The 18,667-nt window shown below is 48.4% G+C and overlaps 9 protein-coding genes across 9 annotated transcripts; 5 read left to right on the top strand and 4 right to left on the bottom strand.

Annotated features, from left to right (window-relative positions):
- Nucleotides 1-12: 12 nt before the first annotated feature.
- F9C07_1626 (SNF7 family protein) lies at nucleotides 13-1,079 on the bottom strand. Its single transcript, XM_041288063.2, has 3 exons — nucleotides 948-1,079; nucleotides 450-813; nucleotides 13-384 (listed from the first exon to the last, which is right to left on the bottom strand). Exons 1-3 carry the CDS (start codon nucleotides 1,058-1,060, stop codon nucleotides 172-174), a joined length of 690 nt encoding a protein of 229 aa, XP_041140392.2. The 5' UTR covers nucleotides 1,061-1,079; the 3' UTR covers nucleotides 13-171.
- A 258-nt stretch (nucleotides 1,080-1,337) lies between these two features.
- F9C07_1625 (putative AAA family ATPase/60S ribosome export protein Rix7) lies at nucleotides 1,338-3,676 on the top strand (the record flags this gene model as incomplete). The annotated part of the gene is made up of 3 exons (XM_041288051.1): nucleotides 1,338-1,385; nucleotides 1,454-1,705; nucleotides 1,769-3,676. 3 exons carry the CDS (start codon nucleotides 1,338-1,340, stop codon nucleotides 3,674-3,676), a joined length of 2,208 nt encoding a protein of 735 aa, XP_041140393.1.
- Nucleotides 3,677-4,042: 366 nt separating this feature from the next.
- Nucleotides 4,043-6,397, bottom strand: F9C07_1624 (putative ribosome biogenesis protein Erb1; the record flags this gene model as incomplete). The annotated part of the gene is made up of 1 exon (XM_041283940.1): nucleotides 4,043-6,397. One exon carries the CDS (start codon nucleotides 6,395-6,397, stop codon nucleotides 4,043-4,045), a length of 2,355 nt encoding a protein of 784 aa, XP_041140394.1.
- A 117-nt stretch (nucleotides 6,398-6,514) lies between these two features.
- On the top strand, nucleotides 6,515-8,342 carry F9C07_2279834 (C6 finger domain protein). The gene is made up of 2 exons (XM_041288083.2): nucleotides 6,515-6,780; nucleotides 6,850-8,342. Exons 1-2 carry the CDS (start codon nucleotides 6,666-6,668, stop codon nucleotides 7,998-8,000), a joined length of 1,266 nt encoding a protein of 421 aa, XP_041140395.1. The 5' UTR covers nucleotides 6,515-6,665; the 3' UTR covers nucleotides 8,001-8,342.
- A 149-nt stretch (nucleotides 8,343-8,491) lies between these two features.
- On the bottom strand, nucleotides 8,492-10,019 carry F9C07_1622 (Leo1-like protein-domain-containing protein; the record flags this gene model as incomplete). Its single annotated transcript, XM_041288092.1, has 3 exons — nucleotides 8,492-9,505; nucleotides 9,570-9,750; nucleotides 9,808-10,019. 3 exons carry the CDS (start codon nucleotides 10,017-10,019, stop codon nucleotides 8,492-8,494), a joined length of 1,407 nt encoding a protein of 468 aa, XP_041140396.1.
- A 218-nt stretch (nucleotides 10,020-10,237) lies between these two features.
- Nucleotides 10,238-11,987, top strand: F9C07_1121017 (cell cycle-associated protein Mob1-1). The gene is made up of 4 exons (XM_041288084.2): nucleotides 10,238-10,523; nucleotides 10,831-11,132; nucleotides 11,194-11,308; nucleotides 11,378-11,987. The coding sequence occupies exons 1-4, from the start codon at nucleotides 10,501-10,503 to the stop codon at nucleotides 11,895-11,897; spliced, it is 960 nt and encodes a 319-aa protein (XP_041140397.1). The 5' UTR covers nucleotides 10,238-10,500; the 3' UTR covers nucleotides 11,898-11,987.
- A 502-nt stretch (nucleotides 11,988-12,489) lies between these two features.
- On the bottom strand, nucleotides 12,490-13,190 carry F9C07_2058867 (uncharacterized protein; the record flags this gene model as incomplete). The annotated part of the gene is made up of 2 exons (XM_041283961.2): nucleotides 12,490-12,573; nucleotides 12,735-13,190. The coding sequence occupies 2 exons, from the start codon at nucleotides 13,188-13,190 to the stop codon at nucleotides 12,490-12,492; spliced, it is 540 nt and encodes a 179-aa protein (XP_041140398.2).
- A 379-nt stretch (nucleotides 13,191-13,569) lies between these two features.
- On the top strand, nucleotides 13,570-16,367 carry F9C07_1120968 (integral membrane protease of the rhomboid family). The gene is made up of 5 exons (XM_041283959.2): nucleotides 13,570-14,701; nucleotides 14,756-14,859; nucleotides 14,919-15,252; nucleotides 15,312-15,486; nucleotides 15,551-16,367. Exons 1-5 carry the CDS (start codon nucleotides 13,870-13,872, stop codon nucleotides 15,798-15,800), a joined length of 1,695 nt encoding a protein of 564 aa, XP_041140399.1. The 5' UTR covers nucleotides 13,570-13,869; the 3' UTR covers nucleotides 15,801-16,367.
- Nucleotides 16,368-16,934: 567 nt separating this feature from the next.
- On the top strand, nucleotides 16,935-18,347 carry F9C07_2228394 (uncharacterized protein; the record flags this gene model as incomplete). The annotated part of the gene is made up of 1 exon (XM_041283960.1): nucleotides 16,935-18,347. One exon carries the CDS (start codon nucleotides 16,935-16,937, stop codon nucleotides 18,345-18,347), a length of 1,413 nt encoding a protein of 470 aa, XP_041140400.1.
- Between the last annotated feature and the right edge of the window lie 320 nt (nucleotides 18,348-18,667).

Raw genomic sequence — 18,667 nt, 5'->3', positions numbered from 1 at the left:
CGGGCTGGCAATGCTGTCCCAATTCAATTTTGATTCTATAATTGGAAATGCAGATAACTAGGGATGTACTGAATGGCATAAATCCGGCAGTTCCATCCACGCCAGAAAATGCTTTTGATATTTCACATGACTGCAATCTGTAAAAGAAGCGTGGAGGCAATAGCATATATTTTAAGCCGGAATTGCGGGTTGCGCCTTGGCTTTGCCACCTTGATATTGTATTTCCTGGCTTTCTCCCTCGTTTGACCTTTCTGGGAGTTTCGATTTTGGCGCATGTGGTAAGTTCTGCAGTCTCTGCGTTTCCCGCTGTAATGCAGCCAACTCATCCTCAACTTCATCCTCATCCTGGTTGGATAGATTCCCCGAGAGCATTTGACTGATCTCCTGTTCCATCACCGTCTCGTCAGCATGCATAAGTTCCACATATTAGCTGGCTCAAAAGCTCTTACCTCTTGGTACGCTCGTGCTTCTTCCGTCTCACCCATCAGCTTTTCAACTCCTTCGATACCCCCCATCTCTTTGTTGATAGCCTGTAGTACCTGCGTGCCTTGCTGCAACCCAAAGAGAACATCTTTCTGGACGAGCGAGAATTCAACTTGGTTAATCAGCTGTTCTAGTTGGTCGAGCTCCTTTTCGGACTTGATCAGGAGCGACTCCTGATATTTCTTGCGGCGCAAAGCGAGGAGAGCGCGTTTGCGATCATCCCGGGCCAGGCATTCCTTTGCTATCTCAGTTTCGCGATCGGTGAGGTCTGTTATACGCTTTCGATATTGGCGGAGCTTGTCCCTCTGGATTTTCAAATCAAGAATGGCTCTAATTACTCCATACATGGGTGTTAGTTAGTAGCTCGAAGGGAAGGGTCAGGCCGCGAGGGCCATGTTTCATGAATGTTTAGAGTACCGAGCAACAGATGGGCGTAAATGAAAGAGGGCGGAAACTATACTCACCTATCTTGAGCGGATATCTTATGGGAGCTATTCGTGTTGCCCATTGTCAACACATATTGTACTGATAGAGTCCGTGCCTGTCGGCCTAGTGCGATAAGTCGTGGACGGCACATCGAAATGACGTTGGTTTAGAACACGACTGATGGTAAGTACCATACAATACGAGCCACAGACCTTGCCATATGTAATGTACATACTCCGTACATTACGCACTGAAAAGGGTAAATTTCATGATCCGCCGGCAAATCTATTTTCCAGGACTCCAAGACTGCCGGGGGAAAAAAATGTCCGCTCGGTATATTGTTATCGATCAGTTCTGGCGCAGCCTTCTCCGTTCCCCGGTATAGTTTTTGCAGAGCCAAGTGCTCACTGGGATTGGTGTTGTAAACCATGCGTCGCGGAGGTAGACCGAGTTTAAGGCAAGGTCTAGATCGTGAGGTAAGAACCACATACTACTTCCAGTCTCTAATGTGTGTTTCTTATCGCCCATTGCCTTTCGTCTATAGGTTTATCAGGTGGTGCACAAAATAATTGAGGACCAAGCCGAAAATGATAAGATTCGCCTTTCGGTAGCGACCATTTATGACTCCATTAAAAAGTCAAATTCTAGTTTGAACCGAAAGCCGAAGAGAATCCTAGAAGACAGTATCGAACGGGTTGTGGAGGTAATAAAAACAGATTTGCTTGGGGAGGATGATGATGAGTCTGTAAACGGAGATTTTGAAGGCTTGGAAGAACAACAACTGCCCCCTGCTACGGTAAGGATCTCACTTCTCATTTTCCAGTCTCACGCAACGCCGGAAAGCGACTAACTGTTGTAGGAATCCAATAGCCTGAATAAGAGCATTGTAGGCATGTGGAACAACACATCTTCAACACCCTCTAAGGCGCCTGAGACCAATGGCGCAGGAGCAGCAACCCCTGCGCCTAAGTCAAGCAAGAGACGACAACATGGAGGCGACTCCCATTCTTCCAAGCGCCGTAAGGCCGAGAGCGCGATCGATCGATCTCCGCCTACACATGTCAGCCTTACAGATTTGGGTGGATTAGACGATGTGGTCCAAGAGCTTGGAGATCTTGTCATCCTACCCATGACTCGCCCACAAGTTTATATGTCATCGAATGTACAGCCTCCCCGAGGTGTATTGCTACATGGTCCACCAGGATGCGGAAAAACTATGATTGCAAATGCGTTTGCGGCGGAGTTGGGTGTTCCATTCATTTCAATATCAGCACCCTCCATTGTCTCTGGTATGTCAGGAGAGTCTGAAAAGGCGCTACGAGAATATTTTGAGGAAGCCAAGAGGATAGCACCTTGCCTTATTTTCATCGATGAAATAGACGCCATCACTCCAAAGAGAGAAAGTGCACAGAGGGAAATGGAAAAGAGGATTGTTGCCCAGCTTCTGACATGCATGGACGACTTGGCACTGGAGAAAACCGATGGAAAACCCGTGATTGTCCTTGCCGCTACGAATAGACCGGACAGTCTGGACGCCGCCTTGCGTAGAGGAGGGAGATTCGACAAGGAAATCAACATGACTGTACCCTCTGAACCTGTCAGAGAACAGATCCTGCGGGCACTAACGCGCAAAATGCGCCTGGCAGACGATATAGATTTCAAATACTTGGCCAATAGAACGGCTGGCTTCGTGGGAGCCGATCTTAATGATTTAGTTTCCACTGCTGGCTCTGCTGCCATAAAACGATACTTGGAGATACTAAAAGCAAACAGTGGAGAGGAAATGGATATCGAAGAGGCAGGCGATCTCAGCCCCAAGGTCAAGGAGCTGCGGCGTTTAATCACCCATGCCAAAGAAACGCCAATCGGAGAGGAAGTGCAAGTGGTTCTCGTTTCAAATGCAGACTTTCTCAATGCACTTCCTAAGATTCAACCCTCCTCTAAACGAGAGGGATTCGCCACCATCCCAGACACAACTTGGGAAGACGTCGGCGCTCTCGGGGGTATCCGTGAAGAACTTACTACTGCAATTGTTGAGCCTATCAAAAATCCCAATCTGTACGCGAGTGTTGGCATTACTGCCCCCACTGGCGTTCTTCTCTGGGGTCCGCCTGGATGCGGTAAAACATTGCTCGCTAAGGCTGTGGCCAACGAGTCGCATGCCAACTTTATCAGCGTTAAAGGCCCTGAGTTACTCAATAAATACGTCGGTGAATCCGAACGTGCGGTGCGGCAAGTATTTGTTCGCGCTCGCTCGTCCGTTCCCTGTGTTATATTCTTTGATGAGCTTGACGCCCTAGTACCCCGACGAGACGACACTGTTTCTGAAGCCTCTGCACGTGTGGTCAATACGCTACTCACTGAACTGGATGGCTTGGGCAGTAATCGCCAAGGAATTTACATAATAGCAGCCACGAATAGGCCGGATATTATAGATCCCGCTATGCTTCGTCCAGGTCGACTGGAGACACTTCTCTTCGTGAACCTGCCTAGCCCCTTAGAGCGGGCTGAGATCTTACGGACGCTAGTGCGCAATATTCCCGTCGACTTCAACGACGACCTCAGAAGGTTGGCCGAAGATTGTGAAGGGTTCAGCGGTGCTGATTTGGGAAGCTTGCTCCGCCGTGCTGGATACGCTGCCATCAAGCGGAGGGACACGATCAAACATGAGGACTTTGTAGCTGCGAAAGCATTCATCCGGCCTAGTGTTACAGACCTTAAAAAGTATGAGAAGCTGCGGAGGGATTGGAGCGGAGGTGTTATATAAAGGATTTCTTTTAACTAGATTAGCCTCTTTCAATTGTGGGTTGTCGGAAAAGCTATAGGCGTATGATGACATGCTATAATATCCTGCAATCTCACCGCTTGTCGGTCATATACTGCTTTTGCCTGAGAAAAAAAAGACAAAGGGAAGGGTGGCATTGTACGAAGCAAGCAACAAGGTTGATGTTGTAGGTATGCCCAAACACCAGTGCCAGAGTATTGTAGAATACAAGGAATATACCAAGTTGATAGAACTTTTGCGATGGATATCTAGGACTAATATTATACACAACGAACGCCTCATGTAGATATGACTGGGCAAAATGATAGCATGCGGACTGGCAATATATACTTCGGGGATGGTTTGTCATCACATCCACAACCGACAAGTTCCGTCTGCGCCTGCACTGACACACCAAGCTTCCCGAGGGTGCCAGTCAACATCCAAGACACCCAATTCTCCGGTAATCTTGTGACCCTTAAGGACTTTGAGAGGTACAATACTAGCATTGCTGAGCATATCACCCGTAACGCTGCCGTGGAAAATCTGGAGGGACCCATCATCACTTGCGTCGGCGAATAGAGGATAGCGTCCGCTTGGGTGAAACCGGACAGAGCGGATAGCCTTGCGATGGTACCGCAACGTCTTGTACGGACGCTGAGAAAGCTCAAGATCATGCCACAGTAGACGGCGGTCGTACGATCCAACGATGAGGTTGTCCCCTCCGGAGGCGGTGGAAGACGTTGGGTGAATGTCGAAAGAAGAGATCCAGCGAGCTCCGGGTTGGATGATCTTGACGAGGAGTTGGCGCGATAGATCGTAAGCACGAATTGTTCGTTGATTCGCAACGAAAAGGATAGGTTTCGAGGGATGGAAATGAGCGGTTTGAGGTGGCCCACCACCTTTGATACGTCGGCGGAAGGGGAACTGAGTTAGATGTTTGGAAAGAGTGTGAATAGATATGGCCACAGAAGCTGGGGTCGAGGAGCCGGGGCACACAGTAACAAAGTAATCACCGCGACGATGCCATGAGAGAGACTTAACCACATATCGGAGGGGAATGACAGCGCACACCCCGGATTCTGCGAGCGATAATGATGGGCGAATCCACTGTGGAGGAACGTTCTTCTTGTTTTCCTCTGCGGCACTCGGGGGAGGCTTCGACGCTGCGTATCCCCAACCTGCGTCAATGATCTCCAGACTGGTCTTCTCAATTTTCGGATCCGCGATAGGGGGCACTGCAAGGAAGATATCGTCGCCTGCCGCAGCCGCAAGAATGACAGCGTCCTTCCCAGGCCTCCAACGGACAACGTTCACTGGGTCCTCTTCACTTAACTTCACACTCCACAATTGGCGACCGGTAAGTAACTCCCATACCCGCGCAGTTCCATCGTCACCGCCAGTAGCAAGCCAGAGTCCAGATGGGTCAACGGCCAGGGTGCGAACACGCCCCTTATGTCCTCTAAACACCGTAGCACAGGCGGTCGGGAATGGCTTCAATTCCTCGGGACTAGGGAGCTTCGGAAGAAGGCTTTCAGGATCAATATTTAACTTGCTTCTCCGAACTCTGGGTGCTAAGTAAAGGTCCAAACAGCGCTCGAACTTCTCTTTGACGAAACTTTCGTACCCAGGAACCTTTCGAAGTGAGCCAAAGTCATTTGGAAGATACTCCCGCTCACGGTCTTCAGGGTCAGCCTCCTCCCAAGCCTTTCGTTCCTTTTTATCGGGCAAATATTCAGGGGGTGGATGGTAACTTTCCTCGTAACCAGGTGGTGGAAGTTTAGGAGCAGGGATATGCATGGGATGGTCTGGTCGCTCCGTTTCGTCGGCCCACAAGTCATAGTTGACTACATCCTGTTCCTTATCCTCCTCCTCCGTGGGGGGCTTATAAGGTAAAATGCGGCCTTCTCTGATCGCTTTGACGATCTTCATAACCCGCTTGGCTTCATGTTTCGATGGCACAAACCGACGTTTCGGCTCGGGGGCAGCACTCAAGGGCATAATCTCTTGTTTGCTACTGAACCATTCCACTGTGGGCTCATAGGGATTGTATCCCTCTTCAGGTATTTCGTTCATCTGAACCTTGCGCAATAATTCCAGCTCATCTTGGCTCAATTCCAATGGTTTACCGGTCGAGGGATCGGTAAGACCAGTCCAGCCCTTGGGAATTTCGATGCTATCGAGCAGCGCATCAAGAGCTTCCCCTGTGGCAGGGCGCATGATTTTCTTTCCGTTAATATCGTAGCCGATATGAGGGTATTGATCGTAAAAGGACAAGGGAATGTTGCCGATGGTGTTCGCATTTTCTTCGACATCAGAATAATCAGAGTTATCATCTGGGTTTATCTCATCGTAGACGTAACGGTCATTTCCATTGGCATCCTTTTCAATGCGGTAGTTCAACTGTTCTTCATCGCTAGAGCTTTCATCACGAGCGTTTCCTGTGCCAGACGCCTTCTTAAAGGACTCTCCCCCATCCGAAGGAATTTCATCACTATCGAGCTCTTCCTCTTCATCGCCGTCTTCCTCGTCGCTAAAATCATCCACTAGTTCGATTTCCGAATCGCTAACATCCTCGTCGCTGGATAGGTCGTTTGCATTATCTGAAAGTGCGCCGTCTAGGACATCAACCTGCAATTCATCCCCAGAAAACACACCAGCCTCCTCCTCAACATCTCGAGTAACCGCCTTGCGTTTCTTTGAAGACTTAGAGGCATCCATCATGGTGAAGGCCTGCGTCTGCTTTAGTCCAACAAATAGGTTGGAAGCTTTTGTTCTTTGTTTCTCTACCCGAGATTTCTCTCTTATTTTCTTTTTCCTTTTTTTTTTCTTGTCTGACCGCCCATGTGACATACCGCCTTTAGGGCCGCTCTTATCGTCCTTGGATTGATACAGGCGGGGAGGCTGAGAAGCAGTACCAGCCTTGCTGGGGGAGGGGTGCCTGTTCTATTACTATTTACTATCAACATTTGGCCATCATCCCAACTCTAGGATGCAGTGTGACTGGGGCCAGTATCATACTGCTGCGGTTAGTGCTTCGGGCAAGCCTGACTTCACAAGCAGTCCGGTCCCATCACTCAAAAGACATGCAGCTTGTGACGAGTGCAGTAGGTCTCCATTGCAAAATAAGGGGTATGCACGGTCTAGAGCATACTAACAACCATTTTACGAAACAGGGAAACGAAAGTTGAAATGCTCCGGGGAAGCAACGGGCTGTAACCGCTGTCTGAAGCAGTCCCTTATCTGTCATTATTCCGTGCAGAAACAAATGGGGCGGCCTCCTAAAAAACGTGCAAGGGAAGATAGCGACCATCTGCCTCTCTTTGGTTGTTCAGGCGACGAAATATGGTCTGATCTGAATAATTCCCCATTCGAGTCTTCAAGTCATTGCTCGGAAGCTGCGGCCGTATCTGACGCATTCCGTATCTGCGCTCCTGTCTACAGTGCCCCGTTTAGCATCCCGCAAGCCTCTCGTCGCCTTTTCTCTACAGACGATAGCCACAACCATTCATGGGAACCGAACCACGAAAAATTCACAGAACCAGTCCCTGAAACAACCGGGCCATGGCCAGACTTCTCCAGTGTATCTGCAGCAACGCCTAATCCGTTTGCGATGCCGCCAGGGCTATCGCAGATACATTCACCTCCCGCGACTCCTTCGGATTCGGAATGCTCAGAAACTCAGTGCACATGCTTATCATATCTGTATCTATGCCTTAGCCATCTGTCCTCTCTTGCCCCATTTCCGATATCTCAACATACCCTATGCTCACTTTTCATTGCTGCGAAAACTGCGCGAGCTGTGATCCGTTGTCAAACATGTCCAACAAAATTTGCGACAGCTATGCAGAATGTTATGTTCACCGGGACTCTACTGAATATCGTCGCCGATGCCTGGCTGCGAGTGTCAAAGACAAATGCCGAAGAACTTGGGAAACAAGCGGCACCACCGGCCTATGTGGCTGCTTTAAACAAGAACTCAGCTGACCCTACAGCGGCTTGGAAAGACTGGCTCCGGCAGATAGTCCGGAGTGGTGTTATAGGTGGACCTGCCGATCCAGCTGGCTCCGTAGCGTGCTCGGATTCACCAAGTTTGCTATCCCTAGTCCAAGAGATGGAAGCACGCCAACGACAGTGGCATCTTGAGCGGCACCCAGAGGCTCGTCCCGATAATTCTGACGCGGGATCCAAGAGACCGGCTGTAATTGGTCCTGATCCGCGTGATGAACAGGGCTGGCTCTGCTTTCGAGTGGCTAAGAGTGCCAGAGAAGTTATTTCCAGATTCGAATTTGAGCCGCACGAATACCCAGATGGCGTGATTTCTTGAACACATGTACTGGAAGATTCGTCGCGAGAGCAATAACCCCCATTTGACGATGATACACGTGACGATTGATTTGGCGTTTGACTTGGGCTGACCGTGAATACTCGATTAGTTGCTGTTTTGACGGGCGTTTAGGAAGAGTACGATCTCACACGTACTATGCGTATCTGGTGTCTCCATCTATCCTTTTGTCTTTAACCCCGATACATTCTATGCATAGATCCACGCCTTGTACATGGAAGCACCCCTGCTTTAGTCGTAAATAGTTGAGGTCATTAATATAAGGCAAGTAGTTTGCAAGCTATCAATACAATCGGCAAGTACAGGACGATTCTGGTTCACCCTAGTCTATCAGCATTAGAGTTAATTATAAGTGATGTTTCATTCGCTATGGTTTACTCCAAAACCTCTCATATAGATACAGATGTCGTCAAGGACTGATTCATAGAAGGTGGCAAGACCGATCATAAAACGAAACTTGTAGTCAATGGCCTCTACTCTTCATCATCATCGTCCACAATGTAACGATTCTTCTTTCTGGTAGGAGGGGTTCCTGCAGTGCCTGACCCATCTTCTGTTTCACGACCTTTTGTCTCCCTGGGTCTCGCGGCTGGCAGTTCGTCTTCGTCTTCGCCTTCGGCATCCATGTTGTCATCTTCGAGAATGTCCTCCTCTTCATCATCCTCGACTTCTTCTGGTTCTTCATCGCTGCCGACAAGGAAACCGTCATCTTCGTCATATTCATCTTCCCTGGTCCGACCCCGCCGATCGTATTCTTCCTCGTCATCGGTATATATTTCCCCTCGCCGGTTAGGCCTACGAGATTTCTTTGCGCGGGGTCGTGTGGTAAGCAATCCGTCGTCGTCTTCCAATCCGCCTATGGTGAGACCAGCACCTCCAGAGCGGTGAGGAACACCAACGCGGCGGCCACGATCAAGCTCCCGATCTGCAAGCTGCTGGCGCCGGCGGGCGGCCTTCAACTTCTCGCGCTCTGCAAGTTCCGCCTGTCGCTTGGCGAGTTCAGGATCCTCCTTCACTTCAATTACAGGTGCGGACCCATCTACTGTCTTCTTGGTGCCGCGAACAGCTGCGGCCAACGATTCTTGGAGACGCTGTACAGCATCATCTGTTTCCACAGTCGTAGGGTGGACTGTAAGCCCATGGGTCAAGTGAGAGGTCAATCTGAACACGGAAGATGTCTCCGCAGCTGCGCCTAGGTACACGTGCGAATCTAATTTCGTCTCATAGTCACCAGATTTGTTGAGAGGCGCAAGCGGCTTGGTTGTTATCCTGTATTGCTCCTTAGGTGCAGAAGCTAACTGTAGCGTCATGGAGCCATCTTCCCAGCGAATGATGCGTGCGTTAGACTGAATAAGGGCGTCATTGTTAGGATCATGGCGCCAACATAGAGATGTCGCCGCAGTACTATACGGAGGTGCAACATATGTCTCCGGGTTAAACTCTTCGGTCTCGATCGACAAGAAGTTAGGGATTGGCATGGTGTAGATCTAGAATAGTTTCAGTGAGCCACGTGGATGTCCTTCCCATTAAAAATTGTGGTATATAACGAACCTCGCCATTGGAGGTTACAGGTTCGGGCGCCCGACCCAAGCTCAGGTCCATGATGTTGACCGTTTCCTGGTACTGTCCCTCTCCACCATCTTCATAGTCCATGCGATCCTCTACTCGATCATAGCGATCCTCATCATCGCCGGAATCTAGCTCTTCATCGTCAAGGTTACGTTGTGGTTGACTAACAACAGGTTAATATATCTAACGTACGAGAAGATGAAAAAAAAGTGGGCAGTACTCATTATAGTTCCCAGATCCACCTTCCGATCCGTCAGAGCCAAAAAGATCGGCGTCGTCATCGTCGTTAAGGATATCAGGGTCAGCTCCGACTGGACTGCCAATTCGTGCGGTGGCAGGGTTACTGTGTTCGCTGCCGGATGGGCTTGCAGGTTGACCAGAACCTGAGCTACGACCAGGACGACGGACGATGTCCTCGTCGGACGACGACATGTTCAAAGTTGCGGGCGTCGGAAATTATATGAGATATAGGAAGGGTACAACTGTCAGGCACAGAGGAAAGAAAAAGATATGATGATGTTGCAGCTAATGGGCGAGCCTTTGCAGTTCAGCTTGCAGAATATATTTCAATTATATGTCTAGTATAAGGGTCGCCTTGTGATTTTTTCATAAAAACCTTTCGTGGTCAAGGTGAGATATCAAGAACACCAATCGCGATGTCCGCGGAGCTTTTGTGAATGTTTGATTGATACTCGAACCGCGATAGTGAAACGAAGGATCATTAATCCGTTCCGTTCCCAATACAGTCTAGCATCGGCGGTAGCTCCACGGGGCCAGACCGATAGAGGAGATCCCAGAATAATACTAATCAATAGACTCATTTTACTCTCTACTCTGTACTCCCCTGTTGTTGTTCTTGTTTATCTTTCTTCTCGGTGGAAGTTCCCTTTAGCTATCCTCTCATAACTTAATCATGGCGACCTTCTTTCAAAGTGTGTAAGTCATCGGCTTCATTCACCCATATCACTTGTCCCTTATGTACTGTCCCCTCACATTGTCTGCCTCCCCCTTAAGTCCCTATGACCACTACATTATGCGCCCCTGAAAGTATAACAAACAGCTCCGTCAGCTCGTCTCTGTGCCAACTGCTTTGCTTGTATTTTGTTGCTTTTTTTTTTTCTCACCTTGACTTCCCCACGGACTGATCACCGTGGACTTTTTCTGCCTCTCTCTCCCCCACCCCCCACCCACATCTCCTCTATCGGACTGTTAATACTGACCTGTGACACGATTTTCTTTCCAGCCGTCAGGGGTTTGGCCGGGGTGGTAGTAACAAGAATAACAACAACAACAATAGCGCCCCTAAGATGAACAATGGAAGCCCAGCTCAGTCGCCAGTTCCTCAGGTTCCCCAGGCAGGTCCAGTGCCCAACTCGCCCTCTATCGCTTCAAACATGCCCCTGGACGGCCCCGCAGCATACGACCCCGACGCACCAAAGTACTTTTTCCAGGAAAAGTATGCCCCGTTAAATGTCAAAGGTAATTTCTTGACATTATGTGCCTGCCCTAAGAATGTGGAGCTTGGAGAATGGTTGGCGCATCAGAGTAAGCGCAATCCGATAAACCCCTCCTGAAACTCTATATGTTGATCGCGTTCCATATGTAGTTGTCGAACAATATCGCTTGCTCCATGGTATGCTCCAGGTTATCCAGGAGGTTAACGGAGTTACTGGTGTCCCCATTTGTAACGAGACCACCTGCCCAACTATGTCTGCTGGACGGTAAGTTGAAAGATGGTCACTACTGAACACCTAGTGAACTGGTTCCCGACTGATAATTCTAATCTCCAGCCTAACGTATACCTGGCTCGTGGATGGTCGTGCTGCCAAGATCTCTGCCCCCAAGTTCATCAACCGTGTCGAGAAATGGATTATCAGCAAGATCCACGACCCCGTTATGTTCCCCACCGACAAGGTCAACGGCTTGCCGGATACCTTCGCGCTCCATGAGATCTCGGGCACCAGCCCCTCCAGTCCTAGCGCGATCACGCCTAGTGAGGAGTGGATTGGCAAGTCCAGTGGCTTCCCCCAGACATTTTACAAAGACTGTCAAGGAATCATGAAGCAGATGTTCCGTTGCTACGCCCATCTGTACCATGCACATTGGCTGCACCCTTTCTGGCACATTAATAAACACGACATCCTTAACATGTGTTTCGTACATTTTGTTACAGTCGCCAAATATTACAAGCTTGTTTCTGACAAAGAGATGGAGCCTATGCAGCCACTGATCGATCTCTTCATTAAACAGCAGAGAATCCCCCCCGAGGCGCTTTCGGGCGGTCACTGGGGCCAACCAAATTCTAGCTGAGCTAGAAGTCGTTGTATTTCCGCATTTACTGGCAATTGATCGTCTTCTAACCTGGTGTTGGAAATTTGTTGGTCTTACGGTCAAGCTTTGCATCTCCTTCCAGTCTTCCTTTTTCTTTTCTTTCTATATTCTTTATTCTTTATTTTTTTTTTTTTTTGGTTGTTTTCTCATCTCCTGTTTTTAGACTGTAAAAGCGTGATATAGTGGATGCCACAGCTTAAGTTGAAAGTCTGCGCATGAAGCATGTGATGTGAATATCTCCTTCGTGTTACTTTTGCATTTACCCGTCAAACCAATCCGTCCTGCTAGGTTATTATCACCAATGCTGCTGTTCTTGGCCTCCACAATAAGTGCATAAAACTCCATGACAAGTATTTGTGGTGGAGCCGAGATAATCCTGATTATTCCTAGAACTAGTGTGACGTGGAAATGACTGCCTTTGATAGAGCCAAGTAACCATGCGGTGATAAATGTAGGATAGAAGATCTACTCGCTACATAAATTCCTGTAGAATTCGACTCGAGCAACATGGGCACATCAAATGCTTCGAATTGACAGCAGTGCATCATCTAAACAATCTGTACTAGTCATTTCAGAAGACCCAGAATTGCTCACTAGACCTAGTACAAAAGCGGATTGCGAGAACCGAGCATTGTAGTGGCCATAGAGGTTGGGTCTGCGGGGGATGGTAGGGTCCGGGTTTGTCTGAATCTACATATAGAAGCAATTCTGTTTCAATGCAGAGTGTTTCGTACATATTGCGTGAACAAGGTTGCTGCTCATTGGGCGACGGCCGCAAGTCTATCTTGGCTTGCGCGGGTAGCTTTAAAGAAAGACACCATCCTGTTCGTGGCCATTCTGGGTATCAGGAAGCGACCTCGTGCTGCGTAGTTCCTGCTGCGCACCATTTGGTTGTTCTGCAGCTGCCCCATTTGTAGCGGGTTCAGATGCGGATGGCTGTTGATTCTCATCTGCTCTCGCATCTGGCGCGGTGTCCCACATCTCGATCCATTGCTGACCCCGGCCCTCTATTTCCGACTTTAGTAGCAGATTCCTTTCGTGCATCGATCTTATCACTTCTTCATTTTCAGTGATATACATTTCCAGCTCCCTTTGCTCAGCCTCGGTGTCGCATGACTCATGCATGAACGCCCTTAGTTCTTGATTTGAGCGCCGCAGATGTGCGATAGAGTTGGAAAGTTCGGAGGCTTTGGCGTACACAGAGGAAAGTGGAAGCTCTTTGATAGCTTCCGCAAATGCAGCGAGAGTAATTGGAAGGGATTCTGCAGACATTATTTCGGTTGTCTCTACTGGATTTTCCTTCTCCTGCGCTGTGTGATGTTTAACACAAACATGGCAACTGTTTATCATTGCTTGTTTCTATCTCCACGTGACACATTACCTGTACTATACTCTGTACCTGCGTATATGCTGTATGTACTAGTACTTATGTATATAATAGGGATCGACTAGTATCTTGATTTCTAAGGAAGAGGGGTAGGGGTTGGTCAGGAGTAGAAGTCTATAGACCTTTAATGCTTTTAATATTAGGGTAGTTGGGTGATGTATCACATTTTAAAGGGTTGTAGTGATTCAAGATTTACATATAGATCACCAATTCCGTTCTTATCAGAGTCCTATAGCCATAGTACAGTGCAAGAATATATTATACTAGCATACATAACCAATATATCCCAAGCAGGATCAGGAACATACCCGGGCTGTTAGCATTATATCTTCGTCTAGTGTTCTTCACATACGGCAGTTAGTACTATTTACCCAGGCTCAGTCCACTGTATGCCTGATTACCGGAACAATTCCTCGGGCGCTCCGGAGAAATCCGTGGGCTTTCACCATCAAACCTCTGGCGAAGACCTTGTCGATATTATACTTTCACTGATAACTTCTGAACACTCCACCTAGAGGCTGACAAAGCTCATTGCAGGCAGGATCTGACTGCCAGTCGCAGGATATGAGCAATGTGTTCTGTATAGCATGGCGGATCCCATGCTCGGGGCCCCGTTCCTTGAGCCTGCTTCCAACTACTGCAGCGTCGCTGCGCTCCACTTGTCGTGTGTCCTCTCCATGGTGTCTTGGTACCATATCCGCGCGGCACCTTGGACCTTTGAACCTTCTTTACCCTACGACGCCTTACCAGTATTGTCCCCGTACGACGTCAGAGCAGCTCCCAAGCTCCATCCGATCGTTTACAAGCTCGAGATGCTTGCGCACTAAGTCGGACTCTAAAGTTGAAAATGGTGTCCAGCTCCGGCCGCAGCCCTTCACCACGGCCGAAATCAATGCAATCTTTGGGAGCCGTGCGAAGATAACCCCTCAGATGGGAAACCGGATTCTCGCTGTTCTCCAGGGTAGGCGTCTTGATGGCACCCTTGATCTTGACCTTCCTTCCGATATAACTCGCTCCGTCCGTCCTTCTAGTCTCGATGCGGCAATGAAATGGTTACGCAAGAATTATCCACTCGATGAAGATGCTGCTATTATCGCACGAATCGAACGAGAAGAGCTGCAGGAGGAGGAAAAGCACGTCCGACGCGCAGAAGAGCTGGGCCTCTACAAACCTCAGAGTGGCTCCTACGGTGCTGAACTAGGCGAATCGAATGACCTATATGGCAAAAGTGTTCTGAAAGAAACGAGGAAACGAAATGAAGCACGGCTCTTGGCCGAACAAGAAAAGAAACGTCAAGAATGGCTCGACGGTGAACAGAAGGAGCGTGAAAAGTTAGAGCATATGAGGCAGAAGAATACGACACTCCAGAGGTTCGAAGATACAGCAGCGTTGGAAGGTAAGGCTTCCGCATTTAGGATTCTCAGGATAACGATGTTAACGACTCGTGTAGTGCGGGAACGTGCGGATCCCAATCAACGTCCACTCCTAGCATGGATACAGAAACACCATCTACGAGCCACTGACTGGGACCTGGATGTGTCTAAATTGACGAATGTATGTTTACCGATGCACGTCCTGTACATAGTTGTCTGGGCTAACCTTTGCGCTGATAGGGTGGTCGTATTCTCCGGATCCTTAGCATCACACTTGTAACTTTTGGCTTATGCTACGTTTTTTCAAACAATTACCAAGCTCCCGCCAAGGCTGATCGGTTGTGGCCTGATGTTCCCCCAGCAGCAGCTACGGTCATGGCTATAATAGGAACGAATGTCGGTGTTTTCCTTTTATGGAAGCTTTGCCCTCCGGCCTGGAGGCTTCTTAATCGTCATTTCATTACTGTCGCTGCCTATCCTCGTCCGCTCAGTTTAATCGGGAACGTCTTTAGCCATCAAACGGTAAATCATCTCGCACTCAACATGGTGGTCTTATGGTTCGTTGGGACAAGGCGTGAGTGCTTGGATAATCCGTCTAGTGGCCGTGACATTGACCGATTTCACTTCTTTTAGTTCATGATGAGATTGGTCGTGGAAACTTCTTAGCTTTGTATCTGGCTTCTGGCGTTTTCGGGTCCTTCACATCTTTGACCGTCAATATCCTGAAAGGGAATTTGGGTCTTACTGCCCTTGGAGCTAGCGGAGCTATCTCGGCTCTGGTTGCTGCTTGGTGCATGCTTCATGCCGAGTACGTATTGCTTCTTGTGGTACAGTCTGCATAGCCCATGCTGATGACTATCATATATGGACAGTGAGAAATTTACTCTTTTCTTTCTTCCACCTGAATGGCAGGAAGTCGCCTCAGCCAAAGGATGGATAGTCCTGACTGGCCTTGTCGCCTTGGAATTCGTCAACATGTTTACCCGCCGAGCATTGATTGATTACTGGGCTCACCTTGGTGGGTTTCTAGCGGGAACACTATGGTCAACTGCATACAAGAAGCGCAAGGAAAACGAACGACTAATAAATAAGACATGGTATGAGCGCACCTTTCGGGACTGATGTTGATAGAAAGATTAGGGCTGTATAACTACGATGTGCCTGTTCAGCCGTGACTTTCGCTACAACAGACTCCCATCAATCCTCTGCTCATGCATATTGTATATTACTTGAGTTCCTCCCTTGTTCTTCCTTTTTATAAATTATATTTTTTTCCCCGCTCTTCTCCCTCCCTCATCACGATCTTGTTCCTGTGTATCTCAGCCATGGGAACAGGAGGAAGGAATACCAACTTATGAATAGGCAAGAAAGGTTATAGTTCTACGGTCCAGGACCTGCACGTTGATTAGTTCAATATCTGCGACCATTGTTTCAGATATATGGTTTCCTATAAGGACTGAGTGAACAAAAAGAAAGTACCAAATGCTCCACCCCTCAGCAACTGCAGCAGGGATCCATCCATGAGAAGCTTAAAACCTAAAAAAGGAGTCTTGTTCTGGACTATGAAAGAAAGAAGATCTCCCAGACAGGAGACTTGTGGGCTACTGCTTTATTGATGTTTGCTTTTGTGTTATCTTCCTGCGAGTGAATACCACTCTGAGGCTCCACATATGATCGGACTTCACTCCATGCGTTTTACATCTCCTTGTTTACGATGGTGTCACCTCTGATCTCTCGGCAATAGATAGCTGTATACGTAAGTAGATGAAACGCGTGAAACTTGACTACCAACAGAGGTTCACAGGATTGAGTTGTAGAGGAACATCATAGTTTATCAATCGAATGGCCCAATCTCTACTTGTGTCCAGGAACGTGCAAGGGCCATTGATCACTAGGGTAATCTATAGATACTTATAAAAGTTTAGTTGTGTTCATCCAGGTACATTTCTTTCACTCCCTCTATTCTTGCCCTTCATTTTTTCTCACCACCCCTTAGCAATCCTCATCCTTAACATATTTCTCTCAGTAAACAGCCCCCTTCAGCTCCATATCATATTCCCTTCGCCCTTCCATTTTTGTTTGCTTGCTCTTCACCTTTTAGCTGTTTGGACTATTTGTTTGAAGTCATTTACTGATCTCGATTTCTGTATTGTACAAAGTGTGGAGGAATTAGCTCTCTTCCCTTGGTGCCCAAGCCTCTGTTCTATTTACCAGAGAAATTTGCAGCATTCGAACCCGAGTTTGGGCTGTAGAAGAATGCCTTACAAGATTAACCTCACTGCAGCCAGCAAGACGCTCGTCTCTCCCGCCTTCAGGCTTAAAAGAAGTTGGGGGGCGATCAAGTGTGCACATAGTGACAATGAAAGCGACACAGAATCGCTCTCGGATGTTGGCCAGTCCTACTTCGATGAAGGCACGCTACATCCGGCTCAAGGAATAGAGCTTCTAGAGGGATACTCTAGCGATATATCTGAGATTGACTCGATACACTCCGATGACTCTGCCAACTTGGAGGTCAGAGAGCCGAGAAACAAGCCTCCCACATACAGCGTGAGCCATCCTTGGGAGGTAGTAGATTACCACTTGTACCTCTGCTCCGTTGAAAAGGGGAAAGACACACATGCGCGACGCAATGGGATGTTTGTGTATGACGGTGTTGATTGTCGCCCTGTGTATTACAGAGAGCTACTGGAAGAACGTGCTTTTGAGCCCTGTAATGTTGGAGAAGGACCTCAGTTCCTATTTTGGAACCTTCCCATTGCCGATTTGGGACCTTGCTTCAATGGCAGACACTATGTCCTGGGATTTGACTATAACAACAGAGCCTTATTTGCCCGCCATTTTGAGTGGATGCCCAACAAGACCGATGATCTTTGGTGTGTGTGGGACCTTGGGTTCACCATGTACAGTATCACCATACCGGATCTCATCATTCTTCTAGAGTCTAGTCTTTCTGAGGAAGTGCATGTTGGCATGGGAATCCTCAGCTCAAGCCCTTATTGCATGGCAATGGGGTCATGTGATGATCCAGGGATGGAAATCGTCATTACCATTCTCTTCTGCCGGTGGGTGCTGGACTTCGCGGAGGCTATCTTCGAGCAGAACGGATATATCATGGAAAGATTCAAAGGGAGGCTCGCTCGCTACATGGAAGAGAGTCGAATTATCCTGGCACGGGCTTCGTACAGGGCATGGCTTGTTTCACGGGGCGGCTATACGAAGGCAACTTCCCAGCGGAACTCATCTATTGGCAAGTTCACTAGCGACCTTTTCACGTTTAGCAAGTCCGTTGAAGATGGCAGCTTGAAAACTCAGTCTTGGCGTGCACCAGGCTTGGACACTTGCAACATGCTCCGTCATCAGGACCGGGTTCAGAGAAAGGCAGAGACGGAGCAACGACTAGAAAGTCTCTTCACCATTTCGGAAGTCGATACACCTCCCGAATCCCCGGGGGAGATTCTGGGGGGGATGATAGCCAGATCAAAAGAGAGTCTAGCTGCATTTTGCCCTGATAGAACTCCCAGAATTCCACCCCGATCTAAGTATGGATCGGTTCCTTTACACCGCCGGGGTTCGATGTCTCCCGAAACTGTCAAAGTGGAGGACGAAGCGTACAACGGCCTCAAAGAGACAGAGTACCACAAAACCCCTCTCTCTCTCTTCTCTTAAAGCAGATTTTTGACCTAATCGATACCCGACCGGAATTGGATTGCCCCGAAAATCGTGCTCATTTTGAAGAGTTGCGGACTATACTCGCAACGGATGTCCAACAAAAGACCGTAAATGACTCGGTCACTCCAAAATTGGGTCATGAGAATGACAGTTGGAAAGTAGAAGTACACTCAATGTTGGAGCCAAAAGCGCTGGTGAACCATTATCGTCTCCATTCCAGCTTGGTACTCGACTAAGTCATGCTCCACAATGATTCCATGAGCAGGTTACTGGTTGGATCTCAATGTCTCTGGATTTTCAGCTTTGAGGGGCTATGT

The sequence above is a fragment of the Aspergillus flavus genome, chromosome 1 (genome assembly GCF_009017415.1).
Source record: "Aspergillus flavus chromosome 1, complete sequence".
Taxonomy (NCBI): domain Eukaryota; kingdom Fungi; phylum Ascomycota; class Eurotiomycetes; order Eurotiales; family Aspergillaceae; genus Aspergillus; species Aspergillus flavus.
This window is presented reverse-complemented; position numbering and strand designations above follow the sequence as displayed.

Bases quoted from the DNA above. Each gene is read 5' to 3' on its own strand.
- F9C07_1626 (XM_041288063.2), bottom strand. From the start codon at position 1,060: ATGTGCCGTCCACGACTTATCGCACTAGGCCGACAGGCACGGACTCTA. The intron at 814-947 runs GTGAGTATAGTT...TGGAGTAATTAG, and splicing joins AAGATATCCGCTCAAGATAG to AGCCATTCTTGATTTGAAAA. The intron at 385-449 runs GTAAGAGCTTTT...GTGATGGAACAG, and splicing joins AAGCACGAGCGTACCAAGAG to GAGATCAGTCAAATGCTCTC.
- F9C07_2279834 (XM_041288083.2), top strand. From the start codon at position 6,666: ATGCAGTGTGACTGGGGCCAGTATCATACTGCTGCGGTTAGTGCTTCG. The intron at 6,781-6,849 runs GTAGGTCTCCAT...TTTACGAAACAG, and splicing joins TGCAGCTTGTGACGAGTGCA to GGAAACGAAAGTTGAAATGC.
- F9C07_1121017 (XM_041288084.2), top strand. From the start codon at position 10,501: ATGGCGACCTTCTTTCAAAGTGT. The intron at 10,524-10,830 runs GTAAGTCATCGG...TTTTCTTTCCAG, and splicing joins GCGACCTTCTTTCAAAGTGT to CCGTCAGGGGTTTGGCCGGG. The intron at 11,133-11,193 runs GTAAGCGCAATC...TTCCATATGTAG, and splicing joins AGAATGGTTGGCGCATCAGA to TTGTCGAACAATATCGCTTG.
- F9C07_1120968 (XM_041283959.2), top strand. From the start codon at position 13,870: ATGAGCAATGTGTTCTGTATAGCATGGCGGATCCCATGCTCGGGGCCC. The intron at 14,702-14,755 runs GTAAGGCTTCCG...CGACTCGTGTAG, and splicing joins AGATACAGCAGCGTTGGAAG to TGCGGGAACGTGCGGATCCC. The intron at 14,860-14,918 runs GTATGTTTACCG...TTGCGCTGATAG, and splicing joins ATGTGTCTAAATTGACGAAT to GGTGGTCGTATTCTCCGGAT.